Raw genomic sequence first — 25,997 nt, forward strand, 5'->3', positions numbered from 1 at the left:
AGCTGGGCGTTGTGAATAGAAGTGTATGATGATGACGAATCAGCATCATCCACTTCTCTTCGTTACCACCCAGCTTCTGGCAGTGCACAGACACACAGCGTGTTCTCGAGAGATCACGCTGTGACGTCACTTCCTGCCCCAGGTCCTGCATCGTGTCGGACGAGCGAGGACACATCGGCACCAGGCGACAGAGGCTACAGTTGATTCTGCAGCAGCATCGGCGTTTGCAGGTAAGTCGATGTAGCCTCTGTCGCCTGGTGCCGATGTGTCCTCGCTCGTCCGACACGATGCAGGACCTGGGGCAGGAAGTGACGTCACAGCGTGATCTCTCGAGAACACGCTGTGTGTCTGCACTGCCAGAAGCTGGGCGTTGTGAAGAGAAGTGGATGATGCGGATTCACAACGCCCAGCTAGTAAAAGAAGTAAAAACGCCCAGATGTTACACACACAATACACGCCCACTTGTACTTAAGTTTAAACACACCCAGTTGTACTTAAGAAAGCCTCATTTGCATAAATATAAAAATGCTCATAACTTGGCCCAAAATGTTCGTTTTTGAAAAAAAAAACACGTTACTCTTATCTACATTGCAGCGCCTATCTGCTGCAATACGAGATAGGGGTTTGAAAATCTGGTGACAGAGCCTCTTTAATGTTTCAGCATACCAAGACATTTTGGACAACTGTATGCTTCCCACTTTGTGACCCAGTGCACAAGGCAAGGCCCATAAAGACATGTTTGGGTGAGTTTGATGTGGAAAGAACTTGACTGGCCCGCACATAGACCGGACCTCAACCCCATCAAACACTTTTAAGATGAACTAGAACGGAGATTGCGAGCCAGGCGCTCATCCAACATCAGTGTCTGACCTCACAAATGCTCTTCTGGAAAAATGGGCAAAAATTCCCACCGACACACTCCAAAAACTTGTAGAAAGCCTTCCCAGAAGAGTGCAAGCTGTTTTATCTGCAGAGGGGGGACCAACTCCATATTAATGCCTGTGGATTTTGACTGGACATAAAAGCTCTTGTAGGTGTAATGTGTAGGTGGCCCAAAACTTAACAATATAGTGTATATATATATATATATATATATATATATATATATATATATATATATATACGTACGTACGTACGTACGTAATGAAAATTGTATGCCCTAGTGTCACTTTAGACATCTATAAAATGCCAACGTGAAGATAGGGTGCACTAGGCCTAAAGGTTAGCGGTGCTGTAAGCTAATGCGGGAACGCCAGCCCTTTCGCCGCTTCTGACTAAATGAGCAAACTGAGATGAGGGCTTCTAACTCCAGCTCAGACTTCAGGTTTATGGATATCCTTTAATTAAGAAAAAGGGAAGCGCTCAATCTGGTAACGGATGCTCCTTAAATTGGAACTAAACTCACTTAGCACATATTCATGCAAAAAACAAGCGAAGACAGAAAATATCAGTGTTGCCCATAGTAACCAATCAGATTCCAGCTTTCATTTACCCAGTGCAGGTTACAAAATGAAAGATGTGATCTAACTGGCTTCTGCAGTCAACATGGATACTTTTTCCCGTAGTTTTTATATGTGAGACCATAAGGCTGGGTTCACACGACCTATTTTCAGACGTAAACGAGGCGTATTATGCCTCGTTTTACATCTGAAAATAGGGCTACAATACGTCGGCAAACATCTGCCCATTCATTTGAATGGGTTTGCCGACGTACTGTGCAGACGACCTGTCATTTACGCGTCGTCGTTTGACAGCTGTCAAACAACGACGCGTAAATATACAGCCTCGTCAAAAGAAGTGCAGGACAATTCTTTCAGACGTAATTTGAGCCGTTTTTCATTGAACTCAATGAAGCGCAGCTCAAAATTTACGGCTGTCAGAGAAGCCTCGCAAAATGCGAGGAGGAGCATTTACGTCTGAAACGAGGCAGCTGTTTTCTCCTAAAAACAGTCTGTCTTTTCAGACGTAACAGCCTGCTACCGTGTGAACATACCCTTAGGGCAGAAGTATTAAGACTGGCATTTCTTACATTACCTACTTTTCGGAAAAACATTTTGTAGGCAGCGTAGAAAGACAAGTGTCGCAAAAATTTTGTGCAACATCTCAGGTTTTGCTCTAATTGCAACTTTTCTACACCTGAAATCTGGCACAGAAAGCTTAATAAATCTGCTCCATAGGGGACGATTTACTAGGACTGGCATTTCACGCTCCAGTCTAAGCTTTCTGCTGTACTGGAGTAAGATGCGACAGGGCTATTAAGAGGTGCACACAACTTAATAAATCTGTGACATAAAAAAAAATATATATATATACTCCCCTCACTGCTTTTCTTCTTCCCTCTGGCTCCCTCAGCATTCTGCGACTCGTACAATGTCCGAACGCCGAGCAGCGTCAGGGCCTTATATGCAATGCAGAACACAATGTCCTGAGTGCTAGAAGATGGCGTAGATTTCCACTATAACTTATGCCAGTTTTCCAATTTGTCGGGCTGCTCTCGCACTGCCCCTCAACAGTCGCAAGGGCAGCGTAAAAAGCCACAGTCACAATTTTCAACACATATTGTGACTTTTGGGCCCTGGCGTAGAAAGGTTGATAAATTTCCCCCATAGTGTTCTGTCGATGCAGACTATGTTGAAATTTACTTACATTCTCTTGTCCATATAGACAGCTATATGAACACAGCATATACATAAGGTCTGTGAGTGCATTAAGGCATCATCCAATTTCAAAAAACCTACAGCTACAAACCCTAAAGCATCTTTATCATATATGACTTACACAACTAGAGTGTCTATAGCGTTGTGTAGCCCCTCAGATCCTGCTACACAGGCTTGCTGCCAAAAACGCATGGAGGGACACTGAATGCCAGTCAACTACAGTGGGATCCTACAATATTAACATAACATGTGACATTGCTTCCCCAGAAACTGCTTGTGACTTGTTAAAACAGCAACTGTATGTTTTATATATGGGGTAATGAATAACCTACTGTAAAACGACAGGCGTACAGAACAAGTTACCATAAGCGAAGGACAATAAGAAAAAATGTTGAAGGCCGAGTTATTTATACAGGTGTACAGACAAGGAAATTCAAGGTGACAGAAAACCTGAGCTATGTTAACCCTTGAAATACTGGTGACCACTTATACTGAATTTAATATCTAGATGCTTGGTTTTGTAGATTGACGCACACATTATATATATATATATATATATATATATATATACACACACACACACACACACACACACACACACACACACACACACACACACACACACACACACACAATACAATTTCCGATGGAAATTATCACTGCTTTGCCAGTACAACAGGCACTATTTGAAAATGGACGACCCCTTTCCTCAAGATATTTTCATACCAAAGATTATGAAGTGTCCCCTTTATACTTATATCCTGTAAAGTCATATAGCGCGTCACCCAGTTTATGATTAAGATGTTACTGGCAATGAGCCACTCTATTGTTAGGAAACAGACCGTGCAGAAGCCGGTGCTTCAACAAACCATATATTCACATACTGGAAAACCTCTGCTGCAGCACCTATATATCAGAGTAGTGGCCCCACAAATATCAAACCAATGATTCACCATCAACCCCTGCACCGCCTGAGGAACACCTCTCCACAGATCACTCCGCTACACGATTCCCTCACTGTCAGTGCTATACATTAGGACTACTGTCACACCCTACAACTACCCCTTGTTTATGTTGTTACACCCATACTGTACCTTATGTCTTCTAAAGCAGGACTATCCTTTTCATATCGATGTTACACCCATGGCTGACTGAACACTTCACTGTTACACCCTGCAGACTCATTAACACGCAGTCACACAAACATTAGGCCGGTCTTACACGATAACATTTTCACTAATATTTTATTTTATTTTTAAAACTGATAACTGTACTGTGTGACTGTGGCCGAAGTGCTAACTTCTACGCAATACATTCCTAGATGGTGAAGCGGAAATTCATTATTCTTTAGTAAACGGCTGTGTGACATTGACAAAACATGCAGATACATATGTATGGAGCCAATCCTGCGTAATACAACTATCGATGTAGCAGAGATACGTTTGTCACTTGGCACAGTGTTTTCTGTGGTTCTATGTTGGACTGCTCAGTTATCCATGCTGAAACTTGGTGCTGTGTAGAGTTAAATGACACATCAGCACTGCTACATTTGTCTAGAATCTTATTAGATGACTTGGAGCATTATCACATTACAAGTGTCAATGTCACACAACACAACAGTGACTGAGTCCAAGGAGAAGCCAGGCCAGTCAGCAGCCTGGTCAAGGACTGTCCCTGAGTCTTATAATGTCCTCCCCCTTGTCACCGTCCATATTATTGTGCCTGTCACATCACTAGCCTATGTTTCTGTGTCACATCCGAGCTGTCACTGCTACACCCAGCATCTGTGAGGCCAATCTGCGTCTTCCCAAGCCATCACCATGTAGACATATAGGGTAGTCCACTAACTCCCCCCCGTCAACAAACACACACACATCTCCATGTCTATATGCCCAGTGCTGTGCCACATGTACCAGCCAGGACAGAACAATGTAGCAGAAACTCAGCACAAGGAGGACACACAAGCCGTCCCTTCCTGATCATGTGCATTAGAACCCCACATCGCCGGTACCTTTATATCTCTCCAGCACTCCTTCATATGCCCGAACAAACTCGTTCTCCTGGTTACGATCCAACGGGAGTTGTCCCGGGATATACCCGGACATGGCGAACTATTCTCCTGGAGTATTCCCGGTGCCCGCCGGTCAGTCCGGTGCCTGTGGATCCGACTTCCGGCTCCTGTCTCCGCCCAGGCAGCATCGAGAGAAGGGGACACCCAGCCGAGCAATAGAGAACTACACCTGGGAGTGGGGAGCTTGGGCGGACGCACAGCGGCCATTCAAGGAAATACGAATACAGTGCTGGGAGAAGAGGACATCTAGCGGCAGTCGGCTAAAGTACAGCACTATACACTTGCAACAACTTTAGTTCTTGAAAACACATGACCTCTAAAATTCCCCCTGGACTGTACTGCAAGAGGTTCACACACACTGTTCTATGGCGCACGTTTTTTGGTTCTTGAGGCGTTTTTTGAAGCTGATTTTCCATTCCCACTACAAGAAGGGTATGTGCACACGTAGTGTCTACAGGCGTATTTCGGGGAATTTACGCCTCAAAAAACGCCTGAAAAAACGGAAGCAGAATGCCTACAAACATCTGCCCATTGATTTCAATGGGAAATATGGCATTCTGTACTGAAGTGGCGTTTATTTAGTCCTCATTTTCGTAAAAAGATTCCCGCGAAAAAGAAGTGCATGTCACTTCTTGAGCCGTTTTTGGAGCCGTTTTTCATTGACTCTGTAGAAAAACAGCTCCAAAAACGGCTGTGAAAAACGCGAGTTGTTAAAAAAACGTCTGAAAATCAGGAGCTGTTTTCCCTTGAAAACAGCTCCGTATTTTCAGACGTTTTTTGCTAAGCGTGTGAACATATCCAGACACTTCTAGAATACGGCTCAAAATACGCTTCAAAAAAGCTTCAAAATGCTTGCAAACAGCAAAAACGCTTTGAAAATCAGGAGCTCCCAAAACACCTGGATTCTCTTGAAATCAGCCTCGTATTTACCTGCCTCACACATATGCCATATGAACATAACCGCACCGTTCCATATCACAGATCTGTAGGTGCAATGTGAGGTACCATATTCTTCCCTAGAATCAATGCCTCATTTGTTCTCTCATAGATTCTATGAGAATGTGATTATATCCTAATGGCGGCCATGTAACGGGGGATATAGTTACCATTTGACCGGAAAAGACAATAGTTAAACAATCAGTTCTGGCTGATGGAAATCTGCTCCACTAATCGTCCAAGATAAACAGTATTTATATAGTCCGCATGGAATAAAAAAACAGCTACCTAAGGGTATGTGCACACACACTAATTACGTCCGTAATTGACGGACGTATTTCGGCCGCAAGTACCGGACCGACCACAGTGCAGGGAGCCGGGCTCCTAGCATCATAGTTATGTACGATGCTAGGAGTCCCTGCCTCTCCGTGGAACTACTGTCCCGTACTGAAAACATGATTACAGTACGGGACAGTTGTCCTGCAGAGAGGCAGGGACTCCTAGCATCGGACATAAGTATGATGCTAGGAGCCCGGCTCCCTGCACTGTGTTCGGTCCGGGACTTGCGGCCGAAATACGTCCGTCAATTACGGACGTAATTAGTGTGTGCACATACCCTAAAGGTTTCTTCAAACACCGGAAGACACGGTTCTTAGGAGAGTCAGATAAAAATACCATCAAAAATCCCTATTCCCTCTCACTAACATTCCACATAGAGAGACTGTGGTAAAATATCACAGCAGCAAACCAGTCAATGGAAAATTGGGCGCCAATGGAAAATCTGTAACAGGGCCCCTAACTATCGCATATTAAAGTGTAGCTAAACGTTTGACAAAATAGTGACATGTCAGAAGATTGGATTGGTAGGGGTCCGAGCACTGAGACCCCCACAAATCACTAGAACGAAGCAGCTGAAGTGCGGAGTACGGGCTCATAGACTTTCTATTGAGTCCGTACACGATACACTTATTTCCGGAAAGATTCGAACAGACACAAAGCGGCTGAGCGATCACACGAGTGCTTCAACTGCTTCGTTCTAGCAATTGGTGGGGGTCTCAGTGCTGGGACCCCCACAAATCCAAACTTCTGACATGTCACTATGATATCACGCATCCCCCATAGACTAGAGTCTATGGAGGGATACGTGATGCGTGAAAAAATAGGACATGTCCTTTGAAACAACGGCCACATTGAATTATATAGGTCCGTGTGACGGCTGTTGTTTCAACGGCCGTCACACGGACGTTTAACACGTTCGTGTGAATAAGGCCTAATAGTAATGATTTCCTAAAAGGGGGCAGGGGAACCATTTGGGGCCCCTCAGGCTCCGTGGCCCAGGTGTGATTGCATCCCCTGCACCCCCTATAGTAATGCCTCTGCGAAGGGTCATTCATTGTGATCTTCCTGACTAGATGAAATAGGAGCAAGCCGTCAAGAAATCACAGGCACTAGGATTACAGATGAAAAAACCTGAATACCTATTTTATTCAAATAATAAACTAAACCCTAATCTCAGATTATGATTTGAGCGGCAGAAGTGTGCAAGTATTAGGGTCAGTTATTTTAATCACTACAAAAGGGTTTTCTCACAATGTTCCATCAGCAACACTGAATTATGTATTTATTTCCCATTATTTCTATAGCACCATCATATTCCACAGCGCTGTACATAAAATATATCTACTCTCACCAGTCCATGTCCCTATTGGGGACAAATATACACACAAGCGCCAATAGGATATCATTTTGTTACTGCTCACTAGATCTTGTGTGATTGTGCACAAATAAATCCACAACAATAGGGATTTTATTATGTTACTTACAAAATGTATATTGTTCCAAGACATGCTGCTATAAATTAGGATTTAGTACACAGAATGATTTAACATCTCTTGGGATCAGTGATTAATCTTCAGTCGCATTATAGTCTTTGATTGAGATTAATCTACTAAAGCTCATGCTGGGGGGTCAAACTGCTACACAAAGAGACAGAAGCAGATCATACTATACCGCAATAGTAAATCTCTCACATGGCGCATTTTATTGCATATAAACAATAAACTCAAGGTCATGTTCACACCAGGTATTTTCATATTGGTTTTGGTGATGCAGTTTAGTAGCCAAATGTGAAATATTAGTGGCTAGTTTAAGGGGTCATACTGTTTTTTCGTTCGTTTCTTTAAAATCACAGCATGAACTAGGCTACATTTTTGTGCGTTTTTCGTGGTGTTTTTATTACTTTTAGGGCTTATTCAGACGAACGTGATATACGTCCATGCAACGCACATGATTTTCAGGCGCCTCGCACGGACCTATATTAGTCTATGGGGCCGTGCAGCCAGTCTGTGATTTTTACGTAGCGGATGTCCGCTGCGTAAAACTCACGACATGTCCTATATTTGTGCGTTTTTCGCGCATCACGTACCCATTGAAGTCAATGGGTGCGTGAAAACCACGCATGTCACACGGAAGCACTTCCGTGTGACGCGCGTGATTTGCGCAAGAGCAGTAAAAAGTAGGAATGAAAACAGAAAAGCACCACCGTACTGTAATCATGTTTTCCGTACGAGACAGTTGTCCGGCAGCGAGGCAGGGACTCCTAGCGTCGTACATAAGTATGATGCTAGGAGCCCGGCTCCCTGCACTGTGTTCGGTCCGGTACTTGCGGCCGAAATACGTCCGTCAATTACGGACGTAATGACCTCGTGTGAACATACCCTAAGAGCAGTGATACTATGGAACTCTCTGCCAGAGAACGTTGTCATTCTTAATTCATTGAGATTTTAAAAAGGGCCTGTATACCTTTATTGAACTGGTACTAGATTGCTGGAGATGAGCCATTGATCCAGATAAGGAGTCATAGGAGTTGTTTTTTCGCAGTGTAGATAGATGAATACAAAAATAAATGTAACTTAAAGGGTAACTAAGCTTTTGATCGGTGGGATCTGAGCACTGAGAACCCACCGATCGCTAAAATGAAGCGGCAGAAGCACTCGGGTGAGCACTGTGCTGCTTAGTTTCTGCTCGTCTTTCTCTGAAGAAGTGGTGTATGGGCTCAATGGGAAGTCTATGCGCCCATACAACGCTCCCTCAGCTTTCCGAGGAAAGCCGAGCAGAAATAAAGTGGCACAGCACTCACCCGAGCGCTTCTGCTGCTTCCTTCGTTAAAGCGATCGGTGGGGGTATCAGTGCTCGGACTCAGACGAATATAGGGCCAGGCGTAATCACATCTTCTAAACTGCCTGGCCCTGTCAATCAAAGTAGGAAGGGACAGACTGGGGATAGAAGGTAGAGCCGTTTGGAGAAACGGTGATGCCCTCGTTCCAAAAAGCTAATTTGCATATGAAGAATATTCAAATCAGATATTTACTCCCTCCTTTTCTATCATCAGGGCTACCTAGAATTGATAGTAGTCCTTTATTAATTTTAATGTTTAAAATATCAGCCTGTTATTTTTAATAGTAAGTAGTAAAAGTTCCTTTACGATCTCCTTACAGTGATGTTGTACACCATTGAGCCATAACATTACAACTACTAACTTTGTCTCGCTACAATGGCGCCTGTCAAGGGGTGGGATATATTAAGCAGCAAGTGAACAGTCAGTTCTTTAAGTGGATGTGCTGTAATCAGGAAACTGGGCAAGCATGGAGGTCTGAGAGACTTTAAGAAGGGCCAAATTGGGCCAAACAGACACGAAGCGGCTGAGCGCTCACACGAGAACTTCTGCGGCTTCGTTTTAGTGATTGGTGGGGGACTCAGTGCTCGGACCCCCACCAATCAAAACTTCTGACATGTCATTATGACATGTCAGAAGTTTTTCAAACATTTAGTTACCCTTTAAAGATCCAGTCATTTACCTTTTGCAACGTTTAAGCTCAACACAGCAGCCTTTCTCATGAAGTAAAGTAGTGCACATCTTGTAATCTCAACAGCGAATGCCGGATATGTAGGCAAGTGTATGCCCAGACATATGCAGCAGATTAGTGCTACCATCTTTACTAAGGGCATCATTTCCTATAAATGTGGGAGGGTATTAGAGAACCCGAAAAAAAAAGTACAAACCCACGCCACCATGCCTCAATATTATCCAGTCCTGAATGTATGGTTTATAAGACCAAAAATGTTTAACTTTCACTAGTAGTATCATTGGGGGAAGGGGATACCAACTAAATAACGGACATCTCCAACCCCACTCTTGTAATTATACCCTGTATTTCTTGATTCTCTTCTGTCAGTTTATTTGTGTTCAGTGGCTCAGAATTTTCACATATACCCACAGTCTTGCATTTGTTCTATTAGGGTATGTTCACACACTAAACTAAAAACAGCTGTAAAATATGGAGCTGTTTTCAAGGGAAAACAGCCCCTGATTATCAGCCGTTTTAAAAGCATCAAGCGTTTTTTGATGCGTTTTTTTACCTACGTTTTTGGAGCTGTTTTTCTATTGAGACAATTAATACGGCTCCAAAAACGTCTCAAGAAATGACATGCACTTCTGTTTACGAGGCGTTTTTTTTACGTGCTGTTTTTACAAACGGACGTTTAAAAAACCGCCCCGTCGGAACGAAACACAGTTTTTCCCATTGAAATCAATGGGCAGATGTTTGGAGGCTGAAAATAGGCTGTGTGAACATACCCTTACTCTATCTATAAATGTCTAATATCTTTTGCTTTAAAAATACAGGTGGAAATGTTTATTTATTTATTTTTAAAATCTGACTCATGCGTTATCCAGATGGCTCACCTACTGAGATAATCCTAAAACGAATGAGTCAATGAATGATTCAGCTGTGCTTCACTTTTATAGCTAGGTGCTATCAGGCTGAACTAATATTATACTGTTCATACAAGATCATGCACTATAGAAAGAAATGTTTCTTAGGCCTCATACACAAAAGCCTCTTTGGGATCCATATTACACGGATCTTGAATACAATGTTACTGCATTTTAGCTCTCTGCCTGATCATAGAGATAAGTGTGCGTCTGTAAATAAATTGCAGTCACACAATCCTTTCAATCCTCCCTACCCTTCACATTCAGGATCCCGTCAGATACTGCAGAGACATTGCTGGAATCGGGAAGTGAGGAAACAGATGGACATTGGGTGTGAATAAATCCCTTCACTACCCTAAACCACCAGGGATGCTGTCCTTAACCCCTTCACTACCCTAGACCATCAGGCTTGATGGTATTAAAGGAGTACTGTAGAATATATTTTTTTAATTTAGCTCTCTCTTGTAAATGCTCTCTCTCCCAGATGCTAAATTCAGTGGGCGTTGTATGGAGGGAGTGATGCAATTCTTTTCCAAACATGGTGGAGAATATCCTGGAGAACTCCTGTTTATTTTCCGTATTAGGGCATATGGTCTCATAATGGGGTTCGGTACCTCCCATTTGGATTTCCATGTTCTGAGCCAGCATGCCTCTCGCTTTGGTAAGTTTTTTTGTAAATAATTTGTCTGCTGTAACTCTTCCATATTCCCCTTCAGGTTAAGAAAATGTGTCAGAATTAAAAGTCCACTTGGTGTAAAATATGATTTGTTTTATAGAGGGTATTTCTGTTTTTAGATTCTTTTTTCACTGATACACAGTAACAAAGATCTTTGAGACACATTTCCTATAGCGTATGAAATTCTCTATATTGTTATAAATTGCAAATGTTAAGATAATCTGCTAAGAGTAATTTTTTTACATGTCCACAAAATTCTACATTAACTGATTTATTATCAGAGACATCATTTAGCGGGAAAGGGTTGTAACTTGCCGGGAAGAGGCATGGCTTAAATTCCTCAATGTGGGCCGAAAATGCAAGGGAGACGGAGGGAAAGAGAGAGAAGGAAAAAAATTTTTATGAAAGCTTAGAAAATATTTAAATTCTTTCATGTAAACACTCATTGTGAGGAATGTGAATTTTATTTATATTGCTATATGTATATCATGAGTGTAGTGATGTCACTGCATGGATAACGTCACAGGGGTGACAAAATCAGTGCTTTGGTTGACGAGGAATTGGATGATACTATGGTGTATAAAAAAACCGTAGAGGTTACCCCAAATTTGAAATTATGTGGCTTATTAACGATATGGTGGATAGAGCACTGTGTGAGGGACTCGTTGATGAAAAATTGGGTGACTACCTAAAAGTAACATCTCTGGTAAGCCCTATTTCATATAGTCTCCCTAAGAACCACATGAGGCTGTTTGATCACCCATAGTTGCAGGGAAGGAATTTTTCTACATCAATTGTTATGAGATTTCTGATTTTTTTATTAAAGTAAAGTAAGTTACAAGTCACAGCTAATTCAGAAGTACATCTTATTTCATTTGATGTGGCATCCTTGTATACATCCATTGATCGTGTCAGAGGATTGGATGTGGTCCATGTGGCATTTATTGGCACAGAATATTCTCTAAGTCGTACACAATTAGGGGAATTATTTCCTCTTCATGGATGTTTTTTAATAACAGTATAGGGAGACAGCTGTGGGTTCCAATGTGGTACCCGTTTATACTAACATCTTCATGTCTTTCTTCAAAGACAAGTCTGTGTACACTAATGCCTTTATGGAGTATGCGCTGTGCTGGTGGTGCTACATAGATGATATCTTTCTGGTATGGACCGTTAGCACTCAGGGTTTGTCTGAATTTCTAACCATAATTAATAGTCAAATACCAGCGTTACAATCCATGAGGGTAATGTCCAAAGAATCTTTACAATTCTTTACAATATTTTAGGAGAAGGGTAGTCTCAAAACTGACCTTTTTATCAAACCGACAGATATTGTTCCTTGTGTTTTGATAGCAACCACCCACGTAACGCAGTATACTCACTACCATGGAGTCAAGACTTGCGTTTACACAGAATAGTTTCTGATTAATGTAGAGTACCATATAGAGTAAAACAGATAAAACTGATTTCTTTGGAGGAGTTATCACAGGTGCCTCCTCAATAAATATAGATCTACGGTCCTACAGGTGAAAAGTGCTGATTATTTAACTGTTAAAGAAGGTCTTTTTTCTTTTCTTTGCTTTTTTTTTTCTTTCTCTCTCTTTCCCTCCGTCTCCCTTGCTTGCGTTTTAACGGGGATGGGTTGGTTGGGTTTGCATTGTTTGTACTATAAATTTAGTAATTTTGATAATTAGGATTGTTTTTATACATATTCTCATATTGTGAATAATAATAAAAAAAAGGTCTTAAAGAGACAACACAGGTAACCTTTTTTCCCACTTATCTAGTCTAGAAAAAGAGATGTGGCTAAGAGGAGTCGTAAAATGCTATAGATTTGTTAACATCTGTGGCATGTTTTTGTGGAAATTATTCATGTAAAGTATGCCAGCCAAGAGGTGACATAAAGAACAGAAAAGTGTCTACAATTTCTAGCAAGATACACTAAATTTATGCGCCACTGTGATATATTTGGCACAGTTTCTGCCTTTCTGGTCTAGTTTTATACTGTCTATTTATACGACAGTATTAACCTCCCCCACTATTGTTACAGTTGAAGACCTTCAACATGACAAATTTGAATCTACTTTTTTGGTGGGGAATCATATAAAAGATGCATTTTCACCCATGGATGAAAAATAAATAACATTACGCTGCGTAGAATAAACAAAACAAAATACAGAAAAAATGTAATAAAGAAATAGATACAATATGGATTGTCACAACATGAATAATATCAGAACAATATATGCAAATATATACAAAAAAAACAATGCAAAAAACAATTGATGCATATTGTAATTGTTTTTTGTATTGTTTTTTGTATATATTTGTATATATTGTTCTGATATTATTCATGTTGTGACAATCTGATCTGTTTGTACCACTCATAGTGATCAATACTGCATATTGCATTCATATGATCATATATATGTTTTCTCCTAATACAAATTGAAAATGTTTATAGACACCTTGTTATGTTCCCCCGTCTAATATACTTTGATTCATAAATTTTATAGTGCCTGATGAAGGTCAATGATATGACCAAAACGCTGCACCGATACTGGTGAAACTATGAGGGTATGTTCACACGCAGAGTTAAAAACGTCTCAAAATACGGAGCTGTTTTCAAGAGAAAACAGCTCCAGATTTTCAGACGATTTTTGTGCCACCTCGCGATTTTCACGTTTTTTACAGCTTTTTGTAGAGCTTTTTTTAATAGAGTCTATGGAAAACGGCTCCAAAAACGTCCCAAGAAGTGTCCTGCACTTCTTTTTCTCGGCCGTTTTTTTACGCGTAAAAAAACGCTGCAAAAAACGCTCCGTTGGAACAGAACGCCGTTTTCCCATTGAAATCAATGGGAAGATGTTTGGAGGAGTTCTGCTTCCGATTTTTTGGCCGTTTTTCGGGCGTTTACGGCCCAAAAAACAAACGAAAATAGGCAGTGCGAACATACCCTTAAAATCAACCTTTGGATAACTACTACTGGTGTGCATAGTACCTTTCTTCATATTGTACGGGTTGGGCCCCTACACATGCACCCATACAAATACCTAGTGCGGCCTGAACACCTTCTAAAGCAATAGATACAGAGCCACACCTGTGTGTAAATCACGTTGTACTGTCTATTATATAGGTGTTTCCAGGATTTGTGTAATGACTTACAGAAGAAAAAACATTTGTAAAGAAGGACTTAATATTAAGTGCTAAGGATCAAAGAGTTAATATACCGATCCCCTAACAATTTTAAGGGAAGGTGATGGAAACCATAAAAGACATAACTCAAAAAGTATTTAACATGTTTTTATATTAACATGTTGAGTCTCGCTTTTTGCTCTCTACATATAAGAGTAAATCATTCTGGTTAATCTCAGTTTTCCGCCCCATACTTCTGCAGAAGAGGTAAATTAGTACATAATACATAAAATATATCTACCATGTTGCTTAAAAATGGCCCCTAATCTTATGATTCTTCTTTCTTGTGCTGCAATTTAAATGACCCATTCTTTATTTATAGGAAATTGTCATTGGATTGGCACACTATCTAATTGATGCATTCAAGGAATTAATGGGATGAAGGTCCATCAACCATTGTGTACAAATAAAGTAGTATACTGTTATTATGTTAGTATCACAAATTCAGGAATGACACCTAGTTAATTTACATGAAGATATTTCATTTAAATGAGGGTGAGACTGGGATGAGGTTTTTTTTCTGGTTGATAACTTTCATTGTACCTTCGATATAATTCATATCTAGGAATTGTGATGCCTTGTGTGATATTAACTTCTGAATATTAATAAAAAGAGAATTAAAAAAAAACATTTATGTAAAGCTGTCCGCCCATTTGGTCCTTTTAAATGACATTGTCAATGGAGCCAACACTGATTCTGATGCTTGTGCACGCATGCACCCTTTGCAGTAAGTACAATGATGTACTATTCAGTCAACATTTAGACCTAGTTCTACATGATGGCCGAAGTCAAGCTCTATAATGGGGACACTTCAAAGATTATACTAAAGAATCCATTATCATCAATTCCCCGACAGAGTATAATATTCCTGTATTTTGCTGACAGCACCGGCAGGACAGTGGTTGAGAATTTCAAATTACCATTGTAAAGGGAAATATTCAGAAGACTGCTGATAATGCATTTCCCTAATATAAAATGTAACCCTTTTGTTTTTAAGACCGAGGCCTTTAGATGCCTGAAAGCAGACGTTCGCCTTTGAAATGACACATTTTGGAGGTGAATATGTTTGGGGGGGTTTATACTTATATATATATATGACAAAGTATACATATTTGATATTGCTTTACATGGAAAGTGAGAGGATTATATTATGCTATAAAGCTTTTTGGGTAAAGTAATTATATTCAATATTTAAGGAAAAGAGAAAGAAAACAATTTGCATTTTTCTTCTTTTTGGCCATTTCCCCTTATATAAAACTAAAAAAAATTCAAAGATACCGGTTATGTTTTGGTACCATATATGTTTGGTACATTTTGTCAATAGATTTGTAGTAATTTGTAAAAAAAAAAAAAAAAGTTGAACATGACAGATCATTATGGATTATATTGGCTCTGCCATGGATCCTGTAGAAACAGAAGCCTTGACACCATTGTGAACAGAGTCTAATAAAAAAATCTCCTTCACCTGACTGGTGGACTAATGAAGCTCCCTCCCATGAGACCTTTGTCATTTTCAGTAAACAACCTCCATGTGTTTCATTTGTCAATAACCATTTCTAGAGATTCACTACAGCTGTAGCACATGACTGACTAGACAATGTTGCAGCAACGTAGATGGGTATCATTGATATACATATCATTAGGCCCCATGCACATGAACGTGCTTTTGCGGCCGCAATTCCCCCGAAAATCCACAGAATTGCAGCCCCATTCATTCCTATGGGGCCATGCACACGAGCGTGGTTTCCACGGTCCGTGCATGGCCCAGGAGCCCGGACCGCAGAAAGAACGGACATGTCTTATTACGGCCGTGTTCTGCGGTCCAGGCTCATGGAAAATAATGGACGTGGCCATGTGCACGGCCCACGATTTGCGGGCAGCTCGCGGGGGACACTCCGTGGCCGGCCGACCCGAAAATCACGGCCGTGCACATTGCTACGGTCGTGTGCATGAAGCCTAAGAAAATGTATCATACCTTTCTGCCCTTGAGACATCATTTCTTACTCACATATTCTTTTTACCTACAGTATAAACTAATAATTGGCATCATTTGCTAACATGACGTATCTTCAATATAATCAGTTTATTTTGCAGAAAAAATATAAAGATTAGGTGACGATATATATTTATTGAAGACATGTAGGAGAATATCATAATCCTTGGATAATCAGAGTGTATAATCATCAGGCTTGCTCGCAGTCAGGGATAGGTTACAAACGCAAAATCAAGTCGTAAGGGCTATAGGAAAACAAAAATAAATCCTGCATAAGTCTCGGCCTATTCTAGATAGTAAATGCTGGTTTATATTTCTGCCCATAGCGAGCGCTAATCACTGATATAACAAGTCAATCGGCGCTCCTTTAAAGGTGCGTTTACATGGGTCGATGCAAACTGTATGGGGACAAATAAGCGTTAAAGGTGTTTTCCAGTACTAAGAAATTGATGGCCTATCCTCAAGATAGGCCATCAATAGCTGATCGGTGGTGGTCCGACTCCTGGCACCCCTGCCAATCAGCTGTTTCAAACTCAAAGAATGATTCTCTGGATCAGCAACCCATCTCAGCATTCTAGTACAGATAACGTTTCAGGGACATGCAGAGGAAGCAGTCGCACCTGGGCCCCCAGTGCCACATGAGGGGGCATAAATGGCACATGGTAGGTGAGTAGTCCTGATACATATTATATTGCGGCGCAGGAGCTTTAAGTTACGCCTCAGTGTGTAATTTCTCTTTCATGAAAGGCATACAACCTCTTTCTATATTCATTTAAAGTATCCACTACTGCAGCATTTTGTGAGTTATATATTATCCCTGCTCTTACATCTGATGTCCAAAGATCTATCTCATACGTTATATAAAGTAAAGAGACGTCATGCACTGGTGGGCAGAGTAGTATTAATACAGAGGTAGTAACCTAGGTGCAGAGAGCCATTAATCTAGGGAAAAGTAATAAAAGAAGTGTAATGTTGTGTAACGCTGCCTCCTCCAGTGTTTCAATCGCAGGATAACGTTTTCTTCATTATGTTTTGTGCAGTGATCTGGTCGAACCAGCCGAGGACAGAATACTGAATTGGCCAACCCAGAACAAAGGCTAGAAGGGAAGGCCGAGAATCTCCTTCCCCCTCCTCAGAAATAGGAGAGGGGGAGCTCAGTAACCATGACAACTAGAAGAATGGCTTCTCAGGCTTTTGTGTTGCCATGGAAACAGGATCTACTTCAATCCACTTCAATATATATCCCATCGCTTCCACTGTGTGATCTTTATTACAGATACAAGTAGAAGCACCAGCTCTTCTTACCACACATACCATTTCGATTAACCTGTGCCCGGTTCATATAAATGTACCTTTCAGAGGAGGGTGGGGTGCCCAATTACGCAAGGATGCAGGAATGCGAAGAACAAATTTTGTGTATGAAAGATTGTTTATTACAATACTATGACAGTGCCGCACGTTAGGTATTAAGTGAAATGTTTGTGTCTGTGCATACATGCCACCACAGGTAAGTTATGAATGACATAGCCGTAAACAGGACATGCTGCACATCATCTCCAGCCAATACTTTGCGTAATCCTTTTGTTCTTTATAGTGTGATGTGATGCTTTGGCAAGCGAACAAAAAATTGCAATAACTTATTTCAATGCCAAGTTTGCTGAAAAGGACAATTGTAAACACCCTATCCATTAAGTGGGAGGATTCGTGCTTCACCCAAAGTAGTAAAGTGACTACATTAATCTGTAGTGGCCATGGGCAAAATAAAAGACCTACGGATCATATTAAAGCTTTAATGAATAGCAGTTTAGGGTTATAAGGTGTATTTAGTTAGGTCTTATTGAATGCCACTATATGGATCCACCTCACTCTATTGTTTAGAGACATAAAAAAAGAATGTCCTCATGGAAATATGTATGTATAAATCAAAGAATCCTTAAAGGGAAGGTGTCATGATTTATTTATTTTTTGTAATTATATTGCTTTTTATATCATGTAATTCCAAAATTTTATTTATTTATGTTGTCACTTTCAACATTTTAATGTATTCATACCTTTACTTCTCTATGGGAGCTACCATTTTTTTTTCATCTTTGTATGTGTCGATTAACGACACATACTAAGATGCTATATGGCACTTACAATCCCATAGAGAATGCGAACGGGAGCCGTTCCATTCTCTGAAGCGGACGTCGTCTGTGTGGGAACTGCGCATGCGCCACTCCCACACAGACCAAAACGAAGCTCGTCCGTAGAGCAAAATCCGGCGCCATTTTCATGTGGAACGGAAGCTGCAGCCGGACAGTAAGATGACGACTTTCGGTCGCAGCTTCCGACCATATGTTCAACTAAGCGAAGGCGCAAGAAGAGGAGCATAGGCGGCAAGAACTTGTGTGTGTGTGTGTCTGTATGTAGAAGAGCTGAGTGTGTCTCTGTGTGTAGCAGTGCTGAGTGTGTATGTGTGTGTGTGTACAGCAGAGCTGAGTGTGTGTCTGTATGTAGCAGGGCTGAGTGTGTTTGTGTGCAGCAGAGCTGAGTGTGTGTCTGTATGTAGAAGTGCTGAGTGTGTGTGCGTCTGTGTGTAGCAGTGCTGAGAGTGTGTATGTGTGTGTGTAGCAGTGCTGTGTGTGCATCAGAGCTAAGTGTGTGTCTGTATGTAGCAGAGCTGAGTGTGTGTCTGTATGTAGCAGTGCTGAGTGTGTATGTGTCTGTGTGTAGCAGTGCTGAGTGTGTGTGTGTGTGTGTGTGTGTGTGTGTGTGCAGCAGAGCTGAGTGTCTTTATGTAGCAGAGCTGAGTGTGTGTTTGTATGTAGCAGAGCTGAGTGTGTGTGTGTGTGTGTGTGTGTGTGTGTGTGCAGCAGAGCTGAGTGTGTGTCTGTATGTAGCAGAGCTAAGTGTGTGTGTGTGTGTGTGTGTGTGTGTAGCAAAGCTGAGTGTGTGTCTGTATGTACCAGAGCTGAGTGTGTGTGTGTGCAGCAGAGCTGAGTGTCTGTATGTAGCAGAGCTGAGTGTGTGTCTGTATGTATTAGAGCTGAGTGTGTGTCTGTGTGTAGCTGAGGTGTGTGTGTGTGTGTGTGTATAGGAGAGCTGAGTGTGTGTGTGCAGCAGAGCTGATGTGTGTCTGTATGTAGCAAAGCTGAGTGTGTCTGTATGTAACAGAGCTGAGTGTGTGTCTGTATGTAGCAGTGCTGTGTGTGTGTGTGCTCGCGCAGCAAAGCTGTGTGTGTAGTGTGCGCAGCAGAGCTGTGTCCTATTTTTGTGCAGCGGAGTATGCACGGGCGCCGCTGATCCTTCATAGCTGCTTATCAGCTGTTTTGAAGAATCAGTGGCGAGCACCCCCCCCCCACAAATCCCCCCAAACATGCAAAATGTAGCGTAATTAAGCGTTTTTTTAATGCGGTTTTTGGCTCGTAACATGCGCAAAAAAATACATGCCGTGTGAACCTGTAAACTCAAAAGTCATTCACTTCACTTTCATCATTCTAAGGGTATGTTCACACGCAGTGTTTTCAGCCGTAAACGTCCCGAAAAACGGCTGAAAAATCGGAAGCAGAACGCATACAAACATCTGTACATTGGTTTCAATGGGAAATACGGCGTTCTGCTACGATGGGGCGTTTTTTACATGCCCGTTTTCCAAAAACGGCACGTAAAAAGATGCCCGCCAAAAAGAAGTGCATATCACTTCTTGGGACTTTTTGGAGCCGTTTTTCATTCACTCTATAGAAAAACAGCTCCAAAAACGGCCGTAAAAAAGCTGCCAAGAACGCGAGTTTGATTAAATAATGGCTGAAAATCAGGAGCTGCTTTCCCTTTGTTTAGTAAGGGTATGTGCACACGAGGGCGTCCGTTACGGCTGAAATTACAGGGATGTTTCAGCCTGAAAACATCCCCGTAATTTCAGCCGTAACGGCATGTGCAGGCGCTTGAACGCCGCGTCCATTACGGCCGTAATTAGCGCTGCTATTCATTGGAGTCAATGAATAACGGCTCCAATTACGGCCAAAGAAGTGACAGGTCACTTCTTTGACGCGGGCGTCTATTTACGCGCCGTCATTTGACAGCGGTGCGTAAATATACGCCTCGTGTGTACATTGCTTTCAATGGGCAGATGTTTGTCAGCGCTATTGAGGCGCTATTTTCAGACGTAATTCGGGGCAAAAACGCCCGAATTACGTCCGTAAATAGGCCGTGTGAACATACCCTTAGCGTGTGAACATTCCCTTAGCCTTTTGGTGTGTCCTATAGCTTCTGCCAGCTGCATTTGTACAATCACACCCAAAATGGCAGCCGGACACTGCTTAGCAATTTGAAGACACCTTTTCCTGGCTTGTAAGAGAGGGGGGGGGGGGGTGAGATTCCCTCCCACATTTACGGCAGCTGTGAGTCAGGTTGCTTTGCCTTATTCACCTTGCTGTAATTCTGGGAAGTGCTCCCTCTGGTGGCCAACATAGGAAAACATGTCAAATTATTATTTAATTTTTAATACTTTCCACCATGTGGAAGAAAAAAAAAATGCAGCAAAAAACTTAAAAAATATAATAAAAATAAGTAACTTACTTAAAAAAAAAAAAGGTTTAATTCGCGACACATTCCCTTTAAAGCAGATTGAGTCCCAAACAGCCGTCATAAGGACCAGAAAAACCTAGGAAGATGCCAGAGTCCACTGGGGCTTGAAGGGCCCGGAGCAATCTCACGTAAGGACCAGGCAAACCTAGGAAGATGCCAAGGCCATCTGAACTTGGGGGGCCTGTAGTGATCTGGTCAAGCTCCACTCTTGTCAAGCTGCGGGTGGGGAAGATAGGGGGGGCTTACTGTGACCCTGTTCCCCAGAGGCCTACACACACACACCTATATCCAGAATCGGTCCCAAACCACAAGGGCTTGCATGACCTTACTGCAATACTGTAATATAGAGTTTGGTTATACTGAAATACGCACAACCAGATGAAAGTCCAACATCCTCACCTGCCACTCTGACCACAGCTCTCTCCGCAGGGTCCAAAACAGAGTCCTTGCTCTGCCTCTTCTTCTGTTCGTGACGTGGCAAATTCCAGGGGAGAGTGTCACCTGGAGGACAAGGGGACAAACTACCAGATCTCTCACTGCGACATGACCTCTCGCTCCGATATGACCTCTCACTGAGGGTTTCTTCATCTGAAGATGACATCTCTCCTTAGACGTATGGATGTTACTCTGGGAAAAAAATAAAACGGTCTATGAAACATAAATCCTTCTCCATATTTCAAATGGAACACAATGCATATTCTATTAATTATTAGAGGATAAGCTCTATGAGGGTTTATAAACTCACCTAAATTTATACAAATACCATTATATTCTGCAAATTGTGTGGATTTGGGACCAAGGTGATGGTATTTGAAAAGCCAGAATTGTACGCCCTACAGCCTTGGCATGGGACCAGGTCAGTTATGTTGAGCACTTTTGGGTATACAACCAGTTCATAGCAGGACAAAATGAGCAGATTATTCGACAACTCCACCAAAATTGTGAAGACTTGCCTACTATCTGTTACTTTCTAAAGTGTTGCATGACTGATGAGAAATATCTCTGATACTAGTGAATGTTCTGAAACAGGCACAAGCTCTACTTTAGATCTGATGAGACGCACATGAGCTCCTCTTCTGTATGATAACAATAGGGGAAACTTTTAGGGTATGTTCACACGGCTCATTTTCGGCCGTTTTTCGGGCCGTAAACAGCCGAAAAATCGGAATCAGAACACCTCCAAACATCTGCCCATTGATTTCAATGGGAAAAACGGCATACTGTTCCGACAGGCCGTTTATTTTTTACGTGGCCGTTTTGAAAAACGGCCACGTTAAAAAACGCCGGCGAAAAAGAAGTGCATGTCACTTCTCGAGCCATTTTTGGAGCCGTTTTTTATTGACTCTATAGTAAAACAGCTCCAAAAACGGTCGTAAAAAACACAGCGAAAAACATGAGTTTGATTAAAAAACGGCTGAAAATCAGGAGCTGTTTTCCCTTGAAAACAGCTCCGTATTTGCAGCCGTTTTTGGTTTGCCGTGTGAACATAGCCTTAGCGTGAATGAGCCAGAAAAAAAAACATATAAATCTGTGAAAAAAGTGAAGTAAATGGCACACACCAAATTTACTAGATTTTTCCACCATTATTATCATAGTTGTACATCTACTTGGAACAGTTTCTGAAAATGTCAAAAGAAAGTGGCACAGTAAGGCTGGGTTCACACGTGGTGGAATTTCACTTAAATTCCGCTGCGGACACTCTGCAGCGTTAATCCGCAGCGGAGCCGTTTGTCCATTGACTTCCACTTTAATTTAGCAGTGTTCGTTTAGACGATGCGTAAAATTCCGCTGCGGAGCATAGGCTGCAGAGCGGAATTTGGTGTCCGCAGCATGCTCTGTCTGTTGCGGAGCAGTGGCGGACTCATGGCGGAATTTCTCCATTGACTTCAATGGAGATTCTAATTTCCGCAATGAAGTCCGCAGCTGTCATGCACATGTTATGTGTGCTGCGGATGCGTCTTGCTTTTTTAACTTGACATTTCTTCATTCTGGCTGGACCTATGTATTTCTAGGTCTACAGCCAGACTGAGGAAGTCAATGGGGCTCCCGTAATGACGGGAGCGTTGCTAGGAGACGTCTGTAAATAGTCACTGTCCAGGGTGCTGAAAGAGTTAAGCGATCGGCAGTAACTGTTTCTGCACCCGGGACAGTGACTACCGATCCCAATATACAGCAACCTGTAAAAAAATATAAATTCATACTTACCGAGAACTCCCTGCTTCTGTCTCCAGTCCGGCCTCCCAGGATGACGTTTCAGTCTAAGTGTCGGCTGCAGCCAATCACAGGCCAAGCACAGGCTGCAGCGGTCACATGGACTGCCGCGTCATCCAGGGAGGTCGGGCTGGATGCCGAAAGAGGGACGCGTCACCAAGACAGCGGTCGGTAAGTATGAAATTCGTTTACTTTCACTAGGGAAAGTGCTGTCCCTTCTCTCTATCCTGCACTGATAGGGAGAAGGGAAGCACTTTTCCCGCAGTCCGCAGCAGCTAGTCCGCATAAATTTACTGCACATTTTGTGCAGATCCGCAGCAGAATCTGCAACGCAGATTCTGTGCGGCATTGATGCGGACAGTTGCGGAGGAAATCCGCCACGTGTGGTCATGCCCTAAGGGTATGTTCACACGGCTTAGCAAAATACGTCTGAAATTACGGAGATATTTTCACCAGAATACAGCTCCTGATTTTCAGACGTTTTTGTAACTACTCGTGTTTTTCGCGGCGTATTTACGGACGTTATTGGAGCTGTTTTTTTATGGAGTTAATGAAAAACGGCTCCAAAAACGTCCCAAGAAGTGACATGCACTTCTTTGATGCAGGCGTATTTTTACGCGCCGTCTTTTGACAGCGACGCGTAAAATTACACCTCGTATCAACAGAACATCGTAAAACCCATTAAAAGCAATAAGCAGATGTTTGAAGGCGTAATGGAGCCGTTTTTTGAAGCGTAATTCGAGGCGTAAAACGCCCGAATTACGTCTGAAAATAGGCCGTGTGAACATACCCTTAGGGCACATTCAGACGTGGCGTAATTTTTCTGCTGCAAATGTTGGTGCAGATTTGGGGCAATTACGCAACGAATCTGCACCAACATTTGCATATTTGACAGGTAATTCAGACGTTGCAGATATCACAGCGGACTTGCCACAGATTTCAGTTTTTGCATTGCAAAGGCTGAAATCTGCAGTGAGATTCCGCTTCTTCACCGCAATGGAAAGTGCATGCTGCGGAGGGAAATATCTGCACCGCAGCCTAACTTCTGCAAAGTAATTTTCTGCAACGTCTGAACTAACTTTCCTAAAAATATATAGAAACAAATGAAAAAAACGGCCGCTGGAGAACTCCACTGCGGACTGTCCACAGCGGAATTCCACAGCAATTCCGCCACCTCTGAACGTGGCCTTAAAGAGATTCAAACTGTTGCATCAAATTTATTAAGTAGAAAATAATCAATTCGCTAAATTCACAGTGTAGAACAATCTTTTGCAGACTCTAGCAGACTTTTTTCAAATCTGCAGCATATACAATTTTTTTTGCAACTTATTGCATGGAATTTACAGATTCCAATGCAATGCGGCAAAATTCCTGACAAAATCTGCATGTAACAAGTGCAATTTGCCATTGATTTTCATTCGCATTTTCAGGCCAGTTCCACAATATTTTTATGCATTGCTTATGCAGTGTGTGAACTTAATCTAACGGTAGTCATACACATTAGATGTTTGTTGGCTGAACCCGCCGATTTCGGCAGGACCAGCGAACCATCTAATGCGTATGGCGGTGTTGCGACTCGACCCCGATAACAGATTAAATTCAACATGCCCGATGTTTTTTTCGTAATTAGATAAGCCACTGCCAGACTAATCTTGCAGCAACTTTTTTCTGAGCCGATCCAAGCGCACATGTGTATGGGGGAGTTGGGAGGCATAGCTGTCATAGCACATCTATCTGAAATGTACAGACAGCTTTCAAGTCATTAGCAGTTTAATGAAAAAAGGGTGCAAATGCCCTTTTACTCCAGATTTACAATTACAACGCATTGATAAAGCTGTACTGTATGTAAGATATGTATGTAAGACAATCATGTGCAAGATACATTGACACTGTGTACACTACACTCAGTGGCGGATTAAGAAGACCATGGGCCCTGGGCTGTTACCCAAACTTGGGCCCCCCTTCTCCACCACCACCCTGCCGCGCCGTAACTATTGCTAACACTACCTAAACACTAGTACACAAAGTAGGCACATTATGCACAAAGTACACACAGTACGCACATTATGCACAAAGTACGCACATTATGCACAAAGTACGCACATTATGCACAAAGTACACACAGTACACAAAGTAGGCACATTATGCACAAAGTACGCACATTATGCACATTATGCACAAAGTACGCACAGTACACAAAGTACCACATTATGCACAAAGTACACAAAGTAGGCACATTATGCACAAAGTACGCACAGTACACAAAGTACCACATTATGCACAAAGTACGCAAATTATGCACAAAGTACGCACATTATGCACAAAGTACGCACATTATGCACATTATGCACAAAGTACGCACATTATGCACAAAGTACACAAAGTAGGCACATTATGCACAAAGTACGCACATTATGCACAAAGTACACAAAGTACCACATTATGCACAAAGTCCACAAAGTAGGCACATTATGCACAAAGTACGCACAGTACACAAAGTACCATATTATGCACAAAGTACGCACATTATGCACAAAGTAAGGACATTATGCACAAAGTACGCACATTATGCACAAAGTACACAAAGTATGCACATTATGCACAAAGTACGCACATTATGCACAAAGTACACAAAGTACGCACATTATGCACAAAGCCGGCACATTATGCACAAAGTACACAAAGTATGCACATTATGCACAAAGTACGCACATTATGCACAAAGTACACAAAGTACGCACATTATGCACAAAGTAGGCACATTATGCACAAAGTACGCACATTATGCACAAAGTACACAAAGTACGCACATTATGCACAAAGTATGCACAGTACACAAAGTACCACATTATGCACAAAGTACGCACATTATGCACAAAGTACACACATTATGCACAAAGTACACAAAGTACGCACATTAT

The 25,997-nt window shown here is 41.9% G+C and overlaps 1 protein-coding gene and 1 long non-coding RNA gene across 13 annotated transcripts in view; one reads left to right on the forward strand and one right to left on the reverse strand.

The window, feature by feature from the left end:
- Positions 1 to 21,504, forward strand: part of LOC142742887 (uncharacterized) — a 68,349-nt gene extending 46,845 nt beyond the window's left edge. The window contains exons 3-5 of one of the 2 annotated variants that reach the window (XR_012881455.1): positions 15,304 to 15,362; positions 17,340 to 17,806; positions 21,295 to 21,504. This is a non-coding gene — a long non-coding RNA (uncharacterized LOC142742887). Of the gene's footprint in view, positions 1 to 15,303; positions 15,363 to 17,339; positions 18,209 to 21,294 lie in introns of those variants that run through there. The other variant, XR_012881454.1, reaches the window with a different exon arrangement.
- LOC142742883 (microtubule-actin cross-linking factor 1-like) overlaps positions 1 to 25,997 on the reverse strand; it is a 236,195-nt gene that overhangs the window by 180,942 nt on the left and 29,256 nt on the right. For 10 of the 11 annotated variants that reach the window (XM_075853080.1, XM_075853090.1, XM_075853095.1 and 7 more), the window contains exon 2: positions 21,265 to 21,492. In XM_075853080.1, the coding sequence (XP_075709195.1) occupies positions 21,265 to 21,466 (202 nt within the window). In that variant the 5' untranslated portion in view covers positions 21,467 to 21,492. Of the gene's footprint in view, positions 1 to 4,668; positions 4,890 to 21,264; positions 21,493 to 25,997 lie in introns of those variants that run through there. The other variant, XM_075853082.1, reaches the window with a different exon arrangement.

Source organism: Rhinoderma darwinii, chromosome 2 (assembly GCF_050947455.1).
Source record: "Rhinoderma darwinii isolate aRhiDar2 chromosome 2, aRhiDar2.hap1, whole genome shotgun sequence".
Lineage (NCBI taxonomy): Eukaryota > Metazoa > Chordata > Amphibia > Anura > Rhinodermatidae > Rhinoderma > Rhinoderma darwinii.